Source organism: Rhinoderma darwinii, chromosome 3, assembly GCF_050947455.1.
Source record: "Rhinoderma darwinii isolate aRhiDar2 chromosome 3, aRhiDar2.hap1, whole genome shotgun sequence".
NCBI lineage: Eukaryota > Metazoa > Chordata > Amphibia > Anura > Rhinodermatidae > Rhinoderma > Rhinoderma darwinii.
The window spans coordinates 400,606,743-400,626,919 of record NC_134689.1 but is presented as its reverse complement, the minus strand read 5'-3'; the positions used below and the strand labels follow the sequence as shown (position 1 = coordinate 400,626,919).

The 20,177-nt window shown below is 46.1% G+C and overlaps 1 protein-coding gene and 1 long non-coding RNA gene across 7 annotated transcripts in view; both read right to left on the bottom strand.

Moving 5' to 3' along the window:
* The window catches only part of LOC142750216 (uncharacterized), a 212,875-nt gene that overhangs the window by 139,107 nt on the left and 53,591 nt on the right, over positions 1 to 20,177 (bottom strand). For all 6 annotated transcript variants that reach the window (XR_012882586.1, XR_012882587.1, XR_012882582.1 and 3 more), the window contains 2 exons: positions 2,186 to 2,280; positions 1,146 to 1,256 (listed from right to left, as the gene is read on the bottom strand). This is a non-coding gene — a long non-coding RNA (uncharacterized LOC142750216). The remainder of the gene's footprint in view (positions 1 to 1,145; positions 1,257 to 2,185; positions 2,281 to 20,177) is intronic.
* On the bottom strand, positions 5,302 to 6,594 carry IER2 (immediate early response 2). Its single transcript, XM_075855489.1, has one exon. It carries the CDS (start codon positions 6,474 to 6,476, stop codon positions 5,988 to 5,990), a length of 489 nt encoding a protein of 162 aa, XP_075711604.1. The 5' UTR covers positions 6,477 to 6,594; the 3' UTR covers positions 5,302 to 5,987.

Sequence of the window (20,177 nt, the reverse complement as noted above, 5' to 3'; positions counted from 1 at the left end):
GAAGAAATTACTCAATGATGGCCTAATACAAGGATTTATTACTCAAAAACAGTTGGATTTCATCTATATTGAACAACCCATCACTCCGATAATCCACGCATTGCCTAAGATACACAAAGAAATTTTTCCTCCACCTATGAGACCTATAGTCTCTGGTATCGGATCAATACTAGAGAGATTATCGGAATGGCTTGACACACTGTTACAACCATTGGTACAAAGTACACCAGGTTTCCTCAGCGACACCAAAAATGTTCTCAATTCTCTGCATAATGTACGGTGGCAAGAAAAATTTACTTGGCTCACATGTGATGTGGTCTCACTATATACCTCAATTCCCCATCAAATAGCCTACACTGCTTTGGAAGAATATCTATCCATACACAGCTGTTATTATAAAAAATTCCAAACATACATCTTGGAAGTCTTAGCATTTCTAATGACTAACAACTACTTTAAATTTGATGAAAAATATTATTTACAATTAAGAGGGGTATCCATGGGGGCTAAATTTTCCCCCTCAGTGGCAAATTTGGTCATGTCGTGGTGGGAAGAGTCCCACATCTTCTCCAGCAATAATCAATATGGTACTTACATTGAATGGTACGGTAGATACATTGATGACATCTTACTTATATGGAAAGGGGACACTAATATCATCCCAGACTTTGTTGAAAATCTGAATCACAATCAATGTAATCTTAAATTCACATACAATTATGATACCACTAAAATTGTTTTTCTGGACCTAATGCTAAGCGGCATAGCAGGCCAAACTATATCCACCAAAACATACCGCAAACCCACAGCATCCAACAATATACTCCATGCTAAGAGTAACCATTCCAAGCAAACCATTCGAGCTATACCATTAGGAGAGATGCATCGGGCAAAACGAAACTGCAGTTCACACGATCAATTTAAACTAGAAGAAGAACAAATCAAATCTAGACTCTCAAAAAGGGGATATCCCCAATGGTCACTCAAACGAGCGAGTGACATTATGTCAAAAAAACCAAGAACTCAACTACTCCAATACCACAATAAAACTACCACCAAGCAAACCACTAAAAGTCAGCCTACATTAATCCTCCAACAGAGCAACCAATTTTGCCAAATCAAAAACTTAGTCAACCAATACTTACCAATCCTTATGGAGGATGATAATCTGCGCACCATCCTAGCAGGAGGAATTAGAGTGGTAGCTCGTAAAGCGCCATCCTTAGGCAGCGTCCTTTCTCCATCCTATTTCAGTTCTAAAGATTTAACAAAAACAACATGGTTAGAAACAAAAGGTTTTTTCAAGTGTGGCCAACACCCCTGCAAAGTTTGTACTTATGCACACCCCACCAAAAATTTCTGCAATTCTACTCATACAGACACATTTCTTATTCAAAATTACATTAACTGTAACACAGAATCCGTTATTTACATTATTGAGTGTACAGATTGCAAATTGAAATATGTGGGCTGCACTAACAGAAAACTCAAAACTAGAATACTGGAACATCTCAGCTACATCAGGAATCCCAATATTGTCAACATTTCAAATGCATCAAAACACTTCATACATAAACACAACAGGACAACCAAGAGTTTTTCTTGTTATGCTATTGAAAAAATTCACTTGCCAAAAAGAGGAGGCGATATAATTAACAAAACCCACCTCAGAGAAGCTTTCTGGATATACAGATTAAAGACAAGATTTCCGGATGGCCTTAATCTAAAAAAGGAACTCATGTACCAGTATTAAGAAACTAAGATAACCACGTAGTGCATTATCTTCCCAGAACATACAACACTAACAAACTGTATCACAATATCTCCAAAACATATGTGATAATTTCTTCATATCAAGAGTCTCCATTCATCCACCCGTAATTTTAACTCTCACTCTCTGCAGTACTCGTACAACATATGTTTATTGACATGTACTAGCTCTCCATATTTTTGTTTTAGCCTGCACTTCACTCTCTTTTTCCTTACACATGCACTTATGATCCTATTTATGAATCAGTGATAATCAGAACTATAAACAAGCCTAACACTTCCAACTGGCTTTCCCTTACGTCACCTATACGGCAAATTATAAAACCTAAAGTTCCGGCGACATCATGAACAATGTCCTACATAAACCACCACTAAAATTATTAGTTAATCTAATATTAATAAATTAATTTCTTACCCATTATGTCGGCCGGAATGTGATGATGTCTTTTGCCCGATCAGATGGCTTTCCGTGATTGGTCCGGCGTCTTGCGTTCCACATGATTACGAGACCTGAAACGCACACATGACCATCAATCATGTTTTATATTTCGAAACTTCTACCTTTAGTATAACATGGTATAATCAAGACACCTATCTCTAATATCATTAAGTATTAACATCGAGAATACTCTGCTATATACTAAGCACTACATATGAACATTACTTACTATGACATGAACGAACGCATCCCCACTTCCGGTTTTGCGTTCCAGATGACACATCAAGCAGTGGAACGCAATCAGGACCCAGCTGCTCTATACCGGACATAGCATAAATAGACTAGGGCGCCAGTTTCAAACTACAATACAGCCAAGACTAAGGACGTCGCTACCGTCCGAAACGCGTAGGCTTCTACAGGATCATCCTCTCATTACCCACACACCAGGACCATACTATCATGGACTTTTAACTAGCTTTAATTAAACTTGGAAATTTTCTTCCGTTTTACCTCTACCCAAGCGCTGGATCTAACCTTCCCCTTCTCTGCTTCTGCTGCGTGTGCCGACACGAAAAGGATCCGGGCGCAGACAGCGACACTCATACTGTGCCAGGTGAGCTGGAGGATTCCTCCCCTTGTTTCTACTACTGATAAATAAAATGTTAAACACTTCAGGCTTATCGGTTATATTTTCCCAAAACCTGTGGCTAAGGGCACACTGAGCAGTTTTTATGTATGGCTTGGCTTCAGGTCAGATATTGGGGGTGGTGGGTGTATATATATATATATATATATATAGGCTGGTGGGGTAAATATATGTAGCATTCAGGGATTTTTTTTTTTTTTTAATGGAAATACAAGTTTGCAAAAAAATCAAACGCTTTTGCCATTGACCGTTTATCATGTGTACGTAGTACATGTTATTACGGATATGAAATATGTATAATTTGTTATATATAGTCTTATTATGCTTAGACTTTACTTAACTGGACATAATACAGGCTGAAGGGACCCCGAGTATTATTGCCCAGGGGGCCAGACCACTCTGTCCTTCCTTTGCAATTTCTCCAGGCAGCATTAATATATTTTATCAGTAAATTTGAGATTTATGCAGCCTATGCGCTAAGCCATGTAACATGAAGTATTCCCCTGGACTGCAGCTATAGCTCAGTTAAAATTAAAAGCCAACTCTGGGAAAAAAAAAAAATGCAGGAGCTGTAACCTAAAGTAAATTTGCCAAAGACTCGTGAGCAATAAGGCCCCTTCCAAACGACCAGTCCAGTCCACCCCTGGAAGATGTATTGCTTCTACAAATAAGGCTACATTCAGACAAACGTCAGCAACCTCAGATGTGAAAACAGGCGATTCACGTCCGAGATGCACCCGTGTGGGACACTTTGGCACGGATCCCCCGTAGACTATAGTTTAATGGAGGGATGCATGACACGCAGGAAAATAGGATAGGTCCTATTTTTTTTTTACAGACACTTCACACGCTCCGTTGATACAACAGTCATGTGAACGGCCCCATTGAAATACACAAGTCCGTGTGACAGCAGTGGTTTTAAGCCACATGATACACTCGTCTGAATCAGCTCTTAGGCCCTGTTCACACGGAGTTGTTTGACACGTTTTTTGACGCGGAAAACGCGTCGGAAAACGCGCCAAAAACGACCCAAAATGACTCCCATTGATTTCAATGGGAGACGGAGGCGTTTTTTTACCGCGAGTAAAAAAAACGCCTCGCGGCAAAAAGAAGGGACATGACCCTTCTTGATGCGGTTTCCGCGTCCAAAACCGCATTGAAAGCAATGGGGACACGTCAAAAAACACCTCGAACTAGTGAGGTGTTTTCTGACGAGTATATTGCCGAGAGTTTTGGAGGAGTTTCTTGCAGTCTCCTGCTGCTAGTCCAGCCCAGAAAGGGGCTGTCATTTCCTGTCTGCTCGTGGAGGCTGAAAAACATCGTGGACAGAACTCAGGGATACAGAAAACCGAAGTCCTGCATCCAAATACAAGTAAGTGCACTTGCTCCTATGTTCCATACATGCTATACATGTATGGAGCTGTGCATTTTTTTTTTTAGAATTTTTTTTAAAAAAAATTTCTGATTTTTTTTTTAGATTTTTTTTTTCAATTTTTTTATTTTTAATTTTTTAATTTTGTTATGCAGTTGTTCATGTATGTCATCTCTTTTTTATTTTTTTTTAACATTTCAGGAACAGAAATGACGACAGCAGAGGTGTACCACCGAATGGACATTGATGTTGGGAAATTGATTCAAGAAGTAAGTATACTTTTTTTTTTTTAATGTGGGCCTGTTCACATCAGCGTGGTTTCCGCTGAGGGGTTCCGTCGGTGCTTTCAGTCAGGGGAACCCCTCAACGGAAAGGCAAGTGTGAAGTGGTGACAGATCCGTTGCTAATTGTTTCTGTTTGTCCCCGTTGTGCAAAGGGTTCTGTCGTTTCGACGGAACCAATACCGCAGTGTAGGGAATCCCATTAGCAACGGATCCATCAGCATTGAAGTCAATGATGATGCAAACAGAAAACAATGTTTTTTTTAATGTGGGCCTGTTCACATCAGCGTGGTTTCTGCTCAGGGGTTCCGTCGGTGCTTTCAGTCAGGGGAACCCCTCAACGGAAAGGCAAGTGTGAAGTAAGTTCCGTTTGCATCACCATTCATTTCAATGGTGACAGATCCGTTGACAGAAGGCTGTCAGGCTGGGTTCACACGACCATGTTACGTCTGTAATGTACGGAACGTATTTCAGCCGGAAGACCCGGACCGAAGACAGTGCAGGGAGCTCCTAGCATCATAGTGATGTACGACGCTAGGAGTCCCTGCCTCGCTGCAGGACAACTGTCCCGTACTGTAATCATGATTACAGTACGGGACAGTAGTTCCACGCAGAGGCAGGGACTCCTAGTGTCGTACATCACTATGATGCTAGGAGCCCGGCTCCCTGCACTGTCTTCGGTCCGGGTCTTCCGGCCGAAATACGTTCCGTACATTATGGACGTAACATGGTTGTGTGAACCCAGCCTCATGCGTGTGAAAACCTCGGCAAAAACAGCCTGAAAAACCGCCTGGAAAACCGCCTCAAAAACCACATCAAACATGAAAACCTCCAGGGTCAGTTTTTACAGGAGGAATTTTCCTCCTGCAAAAAACTCCGTGTGAACAGGGCCTTAGAAGGTTTACTGAAATGGGTTTATAGGGTCTACAAACTTTGTTTATCTGGGACCACGGCTGCCATATCTTACAGGACTCCGATCATAAAGAATTGTTTTGTGTCCAAACACTTGCCTTGATCAATAATGTCATGAACATGTTGTAGAAAACAGACACTTCCTTCACACAGTAACGTAGAGGAGATGAAAAGTTCTATCCATAGTCACATTTAATACTGACACGATACAAAACACAATAAATACAACACGTATAAAAACAGTAGAAGGGACAAACAGTTCAGCAGTAGCAGCAAGTGATACATAGTCCTTCATAGAAGGAGAAACAGTCCAAGTCTGATCTCAGCGGTCACCAGTAAGTTCCTCTCCGTCAGGTGACGCATCGTCCACTCATCGGTGACTCAATAGAAACTCTTCTCCGTGAGTCATCGGCATCTCCGGGAAGGAGCCGGCCTGTGCGGTTTGGCAGGATTAGTCACTCTTGCCTGGAGCAGATTCCCCCTTTGCAGCCCTGGCATCTCCCTTCCTCCATTGTATGGGCAGCGGTCATCGGTTGGCACCTCGTAGCACAGTGCTCGTCTGGACACTCAGAAGGCCTCCAGGGGTCTGGCATGGATTCCACTTATGTTCTCAGCCCCAACAGATCTGCACCCCCCGGGCAGAGGAGGCGGTGGAACAGTCCTGAGCAGCAGCTGTTGTAACACCTCTGCAAGGCCGGGGAAGGCGCCCCCTTGAGGCTGGGGATGCGGGGGTTCTTGCCACAGACAGGCGCGCTTGCTGGGGAGGACAGGCTCCGGTAACCGGGATCCGCACGATCTCCTCTTACGGCTCTCCCTGGTAACCTCCATCGGGACGGCAGCGGCGGGGACAGGCTTGGTTTGCGGTATCTGAGCGGATGATATGATGAGCTCCTGGGCGCTTTTCATCACCATTGCCAGCTGTAGTGACCGATGTAGCCGCATCCCTCCCCGCTGACTCCGGGAACGGAACAGCTTCAGGGCGGACAGAGAGGCGATGCGCTGCGCTTCACGGTTTACGGCCTCCTGCTGAGCCAGAAACCGAGCGTGAGCCTCCATTCTTCAATCACAGGGACGATATACACCGACTTGTCTGTCTGTTACAGCTTCCTCGTAAGGCTCGGACGACAGTCTATGACGGGTGAGAGCGGGCGCTGCAACTCTTTATACGCCTCAACAACAACGGGGCGTTGACAGACGGGGGCGTGGTCTAAGTTTAAAGTGACATTCTGTGTCAGCTACTAACGGTCTACGCAGAAATCTCAGTCCCCGGAGCCGTGCAGGTTAATATTGTTATGCCTTCCCGTCCCGCCCTCTCTCTGTAACAGAGTCGGATTCCATGACTATATTAGGTGATCGTTACGTCAGGGGGCGTAACCTAGGGGGAAATACGCAGAATAGTTACCCGGCTGCTTCCTTTGACCATATATGGAAAGCGGGTAGGAGAGGGGGGTAGAAGAGGGGGATGGGCGGGAAATTACCTCCCTGGAAACCATCGGTGTAAATTTCGGATGAATAACAAATCCCCGGACGACTGAGGCTGCGGTGTTTATATAATGTCGGAGCTGCACGCACTCAGAGACAACGGTGGAGCACACAGCGCAGTCATCAGCCAGTCACCCTGTTTTTGTAATCATTCAGCTAATGAGTAAAGCTGCTCCAATACTTGATATTCATTAGGCTGGGTTTAAACTGTGCGTTTTTATTGTGTTAACATGCGTTTTGGGGGGTTGATGAATTCCCATTGAGACATGGGAGTTTATTTTCCAAAACAAAAGACTGCATGTTAACAACACAACCAAGCCCTGGTTAATATCGCGTTTTGGCCGTACGTTTAGGCTATGTTCACATGGAGTATTTTGCAGGAGGAATATCTACCTCAAAATTCCGTTTGGAACTTTGAGGCAGATTTTCCTCTCCCTGCACGCCGATTTTCGCGCCGTTTTTCGCCCGCGGCCATTGAGCGCCGCGGGCATAAAACACCGTGAAATACGCTTTCTCTGCCTCCCATTGAAGTCAATGGGAGGTCAGAGGCGTAAACGCCCGAAGATAGGGCATGTCGCTTCTTTTTCCCCCCGAGGCAGTTTTACTGCTTGCGGGAAAAAGACGCCGACGCCTCCCATTGAAATCAATGGGAGGCGTTTTTGCCGAGTTTTGCGACGCGGTTTCCACGTCAAAAAACTCGGCAAAATCAGTGTGAACATAGCCTTAGAGTGTATGCAGGGGAAGCTTTTGACATACGCGCTTGTGTCGTAGTAGACTTCACTATTCCATCCTGAGGGACCCCGCAAAAAAGTGGTATACTTTTTGTAACATAGGAATCTATATGTGATTGATGCCACTATAAGGCATCCGTCAGAGGCGTACATTAAACGTATACCCCAAAGGCCCAGTTCAGAGTTTAACACGGAAACTGCGCCAAAATCACCTCCCATTGATTTCAATGGAAGGCGGAGGCGTATTTCTCCCTGTGCTCTTTCTTCAGGCATTTCCCTCTCTGACCTCCCATTAACATCAGTGGGATGCAGAGAAAGCGGTTTTCTCAGCATTTTTTTTTTGTCCGCGGCGCCCAATGGCCGCGGCCGAAAAACGCAGCAAAAAAACAGCAAGGAGAACGCAGGCAGGTCAAAATCTGCCTCAAAATTCCTGAAAGGATTCAGCCTGTATTCCTGGAGGAATTTTGAGGCAGATTTTTGTTCCTGCAAAAATCTCATGGTGAATTAGGCCGAAGAGCTTCCCTGGGGCTGAAGTCTCCGGGAGGAGCATCAGGTAGCGCTCGGCCCTGGGGAAGCCCCCGACGTCACTGTCCATATATGAACAGTGATAAACCTGGAGCCAGCCATGGGGAATCCCTTGTTATGTGGGCCCTTGGGCGACAGACTTAGTAGGTTCCTTTGCGGGGGAACTCACTGCAGCAGTAAAATGGCAGAAAACATCACTTTGTGCCCCCATATAGAAGCTAGGCCCCCAATTTGTACCCTCATAAATGTGGTGCCCTCTGTATATAGTGCCACACAGCCCCCTCCTCCCAGGTAGTGCCACACAGACCCCTCCTCCCAGGTAGTGCCACACAGCCACCCTTCTCCCAGGTAGTGCCACACAGCCACCCTCCCTGTAGGTAGGGCCTTTGGGGTTCCCTCTAGGAGTGCAATCCCGAGTCAGAGCATTGCCGACGCTCTGGGGATTCCGTTTCAGGAGAAGCCCCTGACATCACTGTCCATATATGGACAGTGTTGTCTGGGGCAACCCCAGAGCCATAGTCCTGGGCAGGGCACTACTAGCACTCTGCCTGGGACTCCTGCTCTGCTCCTAACGTCACTGTGCATATATGGATAGTGATATCCGGAGCAGAGCAGAAGTCCCGAGCAGAGCGCTATCAAAGGCTCTGCTCCGCCCCTGCATCACTGTCCATATACGGCTAGTGATGTCAGGGGCAACCCCAGAGCCAAAGTCCCGGGAAGAGCGCTACTAGCACTATGCCTGGGACACGACTCTGCTCCTGACAACACTGTCCATATATGGACAATGATGTCAGGGGCTTCCCCAGAGACGGAGTCCTGGAGCAGAGCCGCTTCTAAGGCTCTGCCTGGGACGCCTCCCTCCTCCTGACATCACTATCCATATATGGATAGTAATTTCAGGGGCTTCCCTAGAGCCAAAGTCCCGGGAAGAGCACTACTAGCACTCTGTCTGGGATGCCTTCTCTCCTCCTGACATCACTGTCCATATATGAAAACTGATGCCGTGACAACGGCAGTATCAGCACCCGGCGGCCGAATGGGCCCCACCCAAGGGTAGTGGGCCCCAGCACTTGCCCGGGTTCTGACGGTTTGCAATACTCTGGTCAGGGACTTCAGCATTGTAGCTCCTGACATCGCTGTATATACATGGACAGTGAACGTCGCCAATTTGCTGTAAAACGGCACTTCTGCGTGGTTTTCAGCTGGCATGTCTGATCCTACCCTACAGCTGTGATTATCACACTTTGTAACTATTGTGGGATACCGCATTATCGCCGCGAGTATATCAACAAAGACAAACCGGGAAACCTCTCATCATAGGTTTCCGATTATGTTCTGCTTCCACAACTGACAAGCTTGTTACAATGTATCAGTTTAGATAAGGCCCCCTAAAACATCAGTCTTTCCGAAATGTTAGCATGTACGCGAGAAGAGCTCCCAACGTGCACGCTAAATGTGGCCATGGGTCTCCATTAGCCCGACAGAGGACACCGCATGTAATAATGTAGTAGACTTCACTATTCCATATAGCGGAATCCCATAAAAACTTTACCGCACTGGAAACTTTTTTTTGTTTTAACATGGGAGCCTATGGCGACATATGCCACTGTATGGCGTATACAACATGGGCTTTTTAACCCATTGCCAACATTTGACGTAGAGTTACGTCCAGCGGTCGCAAAAACGCCTGTACAAGCATCAGTGACACCCATGCAGGCAATTTTACACCCAAAACTGAACCTTATACTGAGGAGCACCACGACAGCATGCAGCTGGGGCAGGAGAGCGAATGAGAAAGCTCCTTACTTGCAGCCAATGGTAGGCAGAGCCAGCAGTGAGTAAGAAGCTTTCTCTTTGACAAGCAAGCAGAAGCCACATGGCCTGTATGGACGGACTGCGAGATAATGTATAGTGGAACCTCTGCCAGCGGTAGAAGTTATAGTGAAGGCCATGGCGCCATTATTCTCCGCTAGTGACTAAGCAGTAAATCTGACATGGCACTAACCAGGGCCATATCATATTGAACATTTTGTAGGAAACAATGCATAAAGCCCATTAACATATGTAAAGATAGATCACATTGCCAATGCCACCCCCTCCCTATTGCCAACCCTGCCCCACTCAAGCATGGCAAAAGAATCTTCCTTACCTATATACGTCTATTGTACACTAGCAGTATGTGGAGGAGTCATGACAATATGTAGAGGGTGGCACTGGCAATGTGATATTTCACCCTTAGGCATCATTTACACGTGTGTGATATACGTGCGTGCGACGCGCGTGCTTTTCACTCGTGTCGTAATCACCTATATTAGTCTATGGGGCAGTGCAGACAGTCCGTGAGTTTTGCTCAGCGTGAGTGCGCTGAAAAAAAACTTGCGACATGTCCTTTCTTTGTGCGCTGTTCGCGCATCACGCACCCATTGAAGTCAATGGGTGCGTGAAAACCACGCATTCCGCACGGAAGCACTTCCGTGCGAACTGCGTGATTCGCGCAACAGCTGTCAAACTGAATGTAAACAGAAAAGCACCACGTGCTTTTCTGTTTACAAACATCCAAACGGAGTGTCATAATGATGGCGGCTGTGCGAAAATCACGCAGCCGTGCATCATACACTGATGACACACGCAGCTGTTAAGTGCCTTTTGCGAACGCAAAACGCTGCGTTTTTTGCGTGCGCAAAACGAACACGCTCGTGTAAATCAGGCCTTACTCTGTCTGCTTGCCCCTTTTATCGTGCATCTGCATAAAGAAAATAATAACATGCAAATAAAGAGTTGACGCATTTCATATTATTTTCTGCCAAGATCACTTTGCGTATCTTGTTAGGCCCCTAAACTACCACCATGCCATTTTACCGTCCCCATAACGAGGCTCCTATGTTGTCTGTACAATCACACTATTACTGTATAGAATGTATTCGTAGTCAGTTAAAGGCTACGTACACATTCAAAATAAATCTTTTTAAATAAAACAGTGTGTCAGTGTGATTGGTGCAACTTTGTAATTAGATTTTGTAAAAAATTATTTTTACTTTTTGAGATACAGCTACCTTGTATCCTGTATACAGAGCAGCTGTATCTAGTGCTGAAACCTGTATCCGTCAGGTCAGCGGGACTGACGGGTCCTGTGTGTCTCACACGGGATCCACCTATCAATCACATCTAAGTTATGAACTTAGATGTGATCGATAGCAGCTCGATCCGACCAGCTGACACTGAACCCGTCAGTCCCGCTGTCCTGACGGATTCAGGTCTCAGCGCTAGATACAGCTGCTCTGTATACAGGATACAAAGCAGCTGTATCTCAAAAAGTAAAAATAATTTTTTATAAAATGTAATTACAAAGTTGCACCAATCACACAGATACACGGTTTTATTTTTAAAAAATTGCTAACTGGTACCTTACTGGCAGGATGTATTAGTGTTCATATCAGATACATGGGTAATGTCTCTATCTAGAGACCCAATGCCGCTTCTATTTCATGCATTACCTGATTCTTATCACTATCCGCAAGCTCTACACACGTTTTTGGTTGTAGCAAAACGCAGCATAATGGCCTATCTGTCTTACACCACTGGTCCCAACAATTGCGGAACTCATTTTGCAAATTATTTTTTTTTTACTTATGGATAGGTTTGAAGTAGAGCGTATTGCGGAGGCTAGTGCCTCAAGTTTTCAGAAAATGGGAATCTTTCATTTGAAAACATTTCCAACCACATGAAATTACAGAGTTGATGGCTCCCTTTCATTACACGTCGTGGTACTTCACTATAAACCTGGCTGGCACGCTTGGTAATTTGAAATGTTAAATAGTATTACTAAGAATATATTTATATATATTTATTAATATGTGAGCACTCCTATTTAAAAATCAAAATCGAGCTGTTCTTATACACACATCATTGCTTTAATATTTTCTATGTCCTTGGGGGGTGGGGGGGTTGAGCTGTTTTGATGTATTGTTGTTTCATTCTTTATGCAATATCTGAGATGTATCCTGCTATACACTGTATCCTCTTGTATCAAGCATACTTTTCTGCTTATTGTCTAAGTTGTATAAACTTTTGAAAATCAATAAAAAGACGATTTAATAGAAAAAAAATTCTTTCAAAGGTGTACATAGACATTAAGTGTAGGATTCTTCACAAGCTGATGGTGGTAGATGACTGGTAGTGAATGGTGCATGTTAGGCCTTGTTTACACAGTGCAGATTTGACGCCGATTTGGCATGCACTTTTTAAGCTAAGGTCAGAATTAGATCCAGGCGATTAGTACTAGAAGGCCTTTCTTTATATATTTGTTTTGTTTAGATACCATTCCTGGTTTTGGCTTAAAAAAGGGGGGTGTAGGAGTAGTGCACTCTCCCATCGCTATATTGTCATCTATGGTAAAACAGGTTTAGAATGACATAACTCGTCTATTTATGCATGATATAAGTTATAGTAATGTTTCGCTGCATAAATAGCGAGTTTTGAACACCAGATATTCCTTAGTATTATTGATTTGAATTACTGTAAATTACTTCCTCCACCTTGGCTAAAAATACTCCTCGAAAACGCGAAGAGCATTTTTACTCTGCTGGAAAATATGTAGTACGACCTCTGGTTACGTCATAGCCGGCAAGGGGAATTATGGAGCTGATGGTTGTCATGGCAGCCTGGAGGCTTAATGAAGGTCCCCAGGTCTGCAATCTTTCTGCCAGAGGCAGAGCTTATTAGGAGCCTGTAAAAAAACACAATGTAATGCAATACATAAGTATTGCAGTATTCTGTGCTAGCAATCCAACAATCGCTGGTTCAAGTCCCCTAGGAACTTGAATTTGGTATCGCCGCTTCTGTAAAAGTGGCGGAAGATTGCTAGCCTAATCTGATACTCTGTACCACTACTGTAATGACGGGGGTAGGGAAACAGACAAGTGAGCCCTAATCTACCCGCCACTCAGTCCCTGCCTACTTGCAACGACCCGCCCTAGGCGACGGGGTACAACTGGGCGACGGTCCCTACGCTCAATAAGTGCACGACAGACAAGGGTACACAGAAGCAGAGGTAAATGGGGCAGTTGCCCACGGCAACACCGTGAGCAACAAGAGTGGTGAATGAGCCGGGTCAAACCAGGAGTGTACGAGGTACCAAACGCAGAGCAGGAGAGTAGTGAACAAGCCGAGTCAAACCAGGAGTGTACGAAGTACCAAACGCAGAGCAGGAGAGTAGTCAGTAAGCCAGGGTCAATATGAAGCAGGGTCAAATAGTTCAAGAAGTAGCAGCAGGGCCAGGAAACCAAACGAGAAGAATCACAAGCAAGGAGGAACAGGAAAGGCAGGTATAAATAGACAGAGGGTGGGAGCTAGCTCCGTCTGGCCAGGCTGTGATAGGCTCTCCCACTCCTAAGCCTGCCATCCTGAGTGGTGGAAGATGGAGTCAGTCTCACAGACATAGAAGCAGGTGCAGACTGATTACCTATGGGCGTAGACACAGAAGCTGTGCCTGGCAGATCCTTTACAGTACCCCCCCTTTTATGAGGGGCCACCGGACCCTTTCTAGGTGGACCTGGTTTATTGGGGAAACGAAGGTGGAACCTCCTGACCAATACCCCAGCGTGAACATCCCGGGCAGGTACCCAAGTCCTCTCCTCAGGCCCGTATCCTTTCCAATGGACCAGGTACTGGAGGGAGCCTTGGACCATCTTGCTGTCCACAATCTTGGCCACCTCGAATTCTACCCCCTCAGGGGTGAGAACGGGGACAGGAGGTTTCCTCGAGGGAGCCAAGGATGGGGAGCAGCGTTTAAGGAGGGAGGCATGAAACAAGTTGTGTACTCGAAAAGATGGGGGCAACGCCAGTCGGAAGGAGACAGGATTGATGACTTCAATGACCTTGTACGGCCCTATAAACCGGGGAGCAAACTTCTTGGACGGGACTTTAAGGCGCAAGTTCTTTGACGATAGCCACACCAGATCCCCGACCATAAACAAGGGGTTAGCAGAACGTCTTCTATCTGCCTGAGTTTTCTGTATGCTCTGGGACGCCTCTAGGTTCTTCTGAACCTGGGCCCAGACTGTGCACAGTACCCGATGAACGACCTCTACCTCGGGATTGTTGGAACTACCAGGTGAAACGGAGGAGAACCGTGGATTAAACCCAAAATTACAGAAAAAGGGGGAGACCCCTGACGAGTTACTGACCCGGTTATTAAGGGAAAATTCGGCGAGGGGAATGAATGAGACCCAATCATATTGACAGTCAGAGATAAAACACCTTAAATATTGTTCTAGAGACTGATTAGTCCTCAGTTTGGCCATTAGTTTCAGGATGGAAGGCAGAGGAGAAGGACAGATCAATCTCCAACTTTTTACAGAAGGCTCTCCAAAATAATGAAACAAATTGTACCCCTCTGTCAGAAACAATATTGACAGGGACCCCATGGAGACGCAGGATGTGTTTGACAACCAAGGTAGCTAACGTCTTAGCATTGGGTCGTTTCTTGAGGGGCACAAAGTGGCACATCTTACTGAAGCGGTCTACTACAACCCACACCACCGACTTGCCTTGAGATGGAGGCAAATCGGTGATAAAATCCAAGTAGATATGGGTCCAAGGTCTCTGGGGAATGGGCAAAGAACGTAGTAAGCCCGCTGGTCGGGACCTGGGAGTCTTGGACCTAGCACAAACCTCACAAGCGGCGACGTAGGCCTTAACGTCCTTAGGCAACCCAGGCCACCAATAGTTTCTGGCAATGAGGTGCTTGGTACCCAGGATGCCTGGATGACCAGATAGTGCGGAGTCATGATTTTCCCTAAGTACCCTTAGCCGGAATTGCAGGGGAACAAACAGCTTGTTCTCAGGAAGGTTCCCGGGAGCTGAACATTGATCAGCCGCAATTTCAGAGACTAAATCAGAATCAATAGAGGAAATGATTATACCTGGAGGCAAAATACAAGCAGGATCTTCCTCCGAAGGAGGGCTGGCCATGAAGCTACACGACAGTGCATCAGCTTTAATATTTTTAGACCCAGCCCTATAGGTAACCAAAAAGTTGAATCTGGTAAAAAATAACGCCCATCCAGCTTGTCTCGGGTTTAGCCTCCGGGCAGATTCTAGGAAAACCAGATTCTTGTGGTCGGTAAGGACCGTTACCTGGTGCCTAGCCCCCTCCAGGAAGTGGCGCCACTCTTCAAATGCCCATTTAATGGCTAAGAGTTCGCGGTTGCCAATATCATAGTTACTCTCAGTGGACGAAAACTTCCTGGAGAAGTAGGCACAGGGACGGAGATGGGTGAGGGACCTGGTACCCTGGGACAAGACAGCCCCCACTCCCACCTCGGACGCGTCAACCTCCACGATAAATGGCTCCATTTGGTTGGGCTGAACCAGCATCGGGGCCGAGCTAAAGCACTTCTTAAGGACCTCAAAAGCCTGGACAGCCTCAGGAGGCCAGTGGAGGAGATCAGCACCTTTGCGAGTGAGATCCATAAGAGGCTTAGCGATGACCGAGAAGTTAGCAATAAATCTCCTGTAATAATTAGCGAACCCCAGGAAGCACTGTAACGCCTTCAGGGAGGCAGGTTGGACCCATTCTGCCACAGCCTGGACCTTGGCGGGGTCCATGCGGAATTCATGACCCAAAAATGGTATCTCCTGCACCCCAAACACACATTTTTCGGTCTTCGCAAACAGTTTGTTTTCCCGAAGGACCTGGAGCACCTTCCTGACATGCTCAATGTGGGAGGACCAGTCCTTGGAAAACACAAGTATGTCATCAAGGTACACTACAAGAAATACCCCCAGGTAATCTCTTAAAATCTCATTTATGAAATTCTGGAAGACCGCTGGAGCATTACACAACCCAAAGGGCATGAGGTATTCGAAATGACCTTCGAGCGTGTTAAACGCGGTCTTCCACTCATCCCCCTCTTTGATGCGGATAAGGTTATACGCCCCCCGTAGATCAAACTTAGAGAACCATTGGGCCCCCTGAACCTGATTAAAGAGATCAGGAATCAAAGGAAGGGGATACTGGTTCCTTACAGTGACCTTATTCAAGTTCCGGTAGTCGATGCACGGCCTAAGACCACCATCCTTCTTCCCTACGAAGAAGAAGCCAGCACCTACTGGAGAAGTAGAGGGACGAATGTAACCCTTGGCCAGGCATTCCTGGATATACTCTCTCATGGCTTCACGTTCGGGACAAGAGAGATTAAATATCCTACCCTTAGGGAGCTTAGCTCCTGGTACCAAATCGATAGCGCAATCGTATTCTCTATGAGGAGGTAACACTTCGGAGGCCTCCTTAGAGAAAACATCATCGAAGTCCTGAACAAACTCAGGTAATGTGTTCACCTCCTCAGGGGGAGAAATAGAATTAACAGAAAAACATGACGTCAAGCATTCATTACCCCATTTGTTAAGCTCCCCAGTATTCCAGTCAAACGTGGGATTATGCAACTGCAACCAGGGAAGGCCTAAAACCAGATCGGACGATAATCCCTGCATCAACAGTACAGAGCACTGCTCCAAATGCATGGAGCCAACAAGGAGTTCAAAAACAGGGGTATGCTGTGTAAAATAACCATTAGCAAGAGGAGTGGAGTCGATACCCACTACCAGGACAGGTTTAGGCAAATCAATCAAAGGCATAGCTAGAGACATAGCAAATTCCACAGACATGATATTAGCAGAAGACCCTAAATCCACGAAGGCACTGCCGGTAGCAGACCTACCACCAAAAGAGACCTGAAAGGGGAGCAAGATTTTATTACGTTTCATATTTACGGGAAATACCTGTGCGCCCAAGTGACCTCCCCGATGATCACTTAGGCGCGGAAGACTTTCCGGTTGCTTATTCTTACGCCTAGGACAGGTGTTCACTTGATGCTTGTCATCCCCACAATAGAAGCAGAGACCATTCTTCCTGCGGAACTCTCTACGTTGTTGGGGGGACACGGAGGCCCCGAGTTGCATAGGTACCTCCGAGTCTTCCGTGGAAGAACGAAGCAACGGAACCTCGGGAGGCATCATGGGGGAGTCAGAGGAGAAAACACAAAAACGTTCAAGTTGTCGTTCCCTGAGACGTCGGTCAAGTCGTACCGCTAAAGCCATAACCTGGTCTAGGGAGTCAGAAGAGGGATAGCTAACTAGCAGGTCTTTCAGGGCGTTCGACAGGCCCAACCTAAACTGGCACCTTAAGGCAGGGTCATTCCAACGAGAAGCTACGCACCACTTCCTAAAGTCAGAACAATACTCCTCAACAGGTCTCTTACCCTGACGTAAGGTCACCAGCTGACTCTCGACAAAGGCAGTCTTGTCAGTCTCGTCATAAATGAGTCCGAGAGCAGAAAAGAAAAGATCAACGGAGGAAAGTTCAGGGGCGTCAGGAGCCAAGGAGAAGGCAGCGAAAAGCGCGAGTTGCTCAAAAAAGTCTGAAAATCAGGGGCTGTTTTCCCTTGAAAACAGCTCCGTATTTTGAGACATTTTTTACTCTGCGTGTGAACATACCCTTAAAGTGACCTGATTGCTTGCTATGGGCTACAAGTTCAGCTATTGTAGAACAAATATATATATTCGCCCTTCATCTCCCTTTCTAAGGCCTCATGCACACGACCGTAAAAACTCCCGTTATTACGGGTCGTAATCACGACCCGTAATAACGGGCTCATAGACTTCTATTGGCGACGGGTGCCTTCCCGTTTTCTCACGGGAAGGTGCCCGTGCCGTTGAAAAAGATAGAACATGTCCTATTTCAGGCCGTAATAACGGCACGGACAGTCCATAGAAGTCTATGGAGCTCTCGTAATAACGGGTGGCTACATGTGTGCACCCGTCATTACGGCAGCGTTGCTAAGCGACGTCAGTAAATAGTTACTGTCCAGGGAGCTGAAAGAGTTAACTGATCGGCAGTAACTCTTTCAGCACCCTGGACAGTGACTACCGATCAGTATAAACATGTAAAAAATAAAAATAAAAGACGTTCATACTTACCGACAACTTCCTGCTTCCTCCAGTCCGGTCTCCCGCCCGTTGCCTTGGTGACGCGTCCCTCTCGACATCCGGCCCGACGTCCTGGATGACGTTTCAGGCCATGTGACCGCTGCAGCCAATCACAGGTCAATAACAGGCTGCAGCGGTCACATGGACTGCCGCGTCATCCAGGGATGTCGGGCTGGATGTGAAGAGAGGGACGCGTCACCAAGACAACGGCCGGTAAGTATGAAATTCTTTAACTTTTATTACAGAAAAGGCTGTCCCTTCTCTCTATCCTGCACTGATAGAGAGAAGGGGCTGCCGATTAGTGCAGTGCTATTTTGCGGGTGACACCGGACCCATATTTACGGGCACGGGTTCGTAAATACTGGTGCAAAACGGGTGGAATACGTGTGACACCGGACCCGTATTTACGCCAGTATTTACGGGTGGGAAAAAATACGGTCGTGTGCATGAGGCCTAAGGCAGTGTTCACATCTGCATCATTATTTTTCTTTTTCTTTTTCGTCATAGGAACAAAAAAAACAAAAATAACAAATACTGTATCCGTGAAATTGACTGTAAAGGGCTTCATCATAATTTCTCTCATTTTACCAGTCATATTTTGCCTGGGAATTTTTATGGAATCCGCGATGAAGGTAGGATAGGTCATCAGTATATAATCAGTGCGTGTACGGCACCCGAAGCCTGCACCGATCAGCTGCTCCGGCTGCCAGCGGGCACCGGATGTCATTGCACACTATGCATTGTACAGAGCTGGAAGCAGATGGCTCCAGTCACGGAATAGCTCGCTGCAGTACTGTATTCAAGTGAATAGGAAGGAGCAGAGCTGCAGCTCTGCAGCACGGCCGCTATGCAATGTACGGAGCCAACTGCTTTCGGCTCCGTACACAGCATAGCGTGCAATGACATCTGGTGCCTGCTGGCAGCCGGAGGAGCTGATCGGAGCGGGGTTCGGGTGTCGGACACGCACCGATCATATACTGATGACCTATCCGGTGGATAGGTCATCAGTTGTCCAGTAGTGGAAAACCCCTTTAAGCCTTTAATATGAAGCACAGATTTTGTAATTTAGAAAGTGCAGTATCGAACATTTGTCTGTAGAGTTGGAGTACTTTTGTTGTACTGGTCTGTCGGGCACGTGTATTAGTATATATGTTTTAATTTCAATATGATAGTATATTTAATTTTACAAGTGTAAGACTTTACATCGTTTCTCCCCCTCCCCCAAATCTACAGCAGAAACATGGCCCGTCATCTGTGCTGGGAGATCCCTTCCTACTGAAATAATGCGTGGGTGTGAGGAAGGAAAAGAAGCAAAGGCGGAAAGATTTGGTTCCGGCTGAAGCCGCCCACGCTGCTGTCCCTGTCTAAACCTTTTTTTTTTTTTGTTCGGTTGAATAAATAATTCACATTTTTTAACAACCAATCTTGGTTAGCAGACTGCCAACCCAGGGTATATACGTATATATAAATCATTAACAATTTGCTACAAATAAAGAGAAAGGGGAATTGTTTATAAAAGTTATCAGTCAACAGTATTTTGCAGTAGATCAGACATTTGCAAGTATTAACCCCTTCCCGCTCAGCTCAGTTCTATTACGTCAAGCTGAGCATATCATTCGCGCTCAGCTCACTAATAGTACTGACCTGAGTAAACACGGCGCCATTTAATCCCGGCGCGTTTTTGAGCTGTGATACCTGCTCTTTCCGACAGCAGGCTATCACAGCTTAATACTCTGGGACCAATTGCAGTGGTCCCGCCCCAGCCATCGCTGCTATTGGTTAGTCAGTGACTACTAACCAAAAGCAGCGATCGCATACATCAATTCCTGCCCCAGACCCCACATCCTGCCGCACCCGCCCTGAACTTCTCTGTTGGCGTTAGAGTCGTTCAGAGTGGTTGTGTCAGGAGAGTTGTGCTGAGAAAACGTGAAAAAAAACTTGAAAAAGTTACTTTTTTGTACTTCCCACCTGCTCCATCCACTTCCCACTCCTGTCCTCCTCCTCCTCCTCCTCCTCCTCCTCCTCGTGTTCC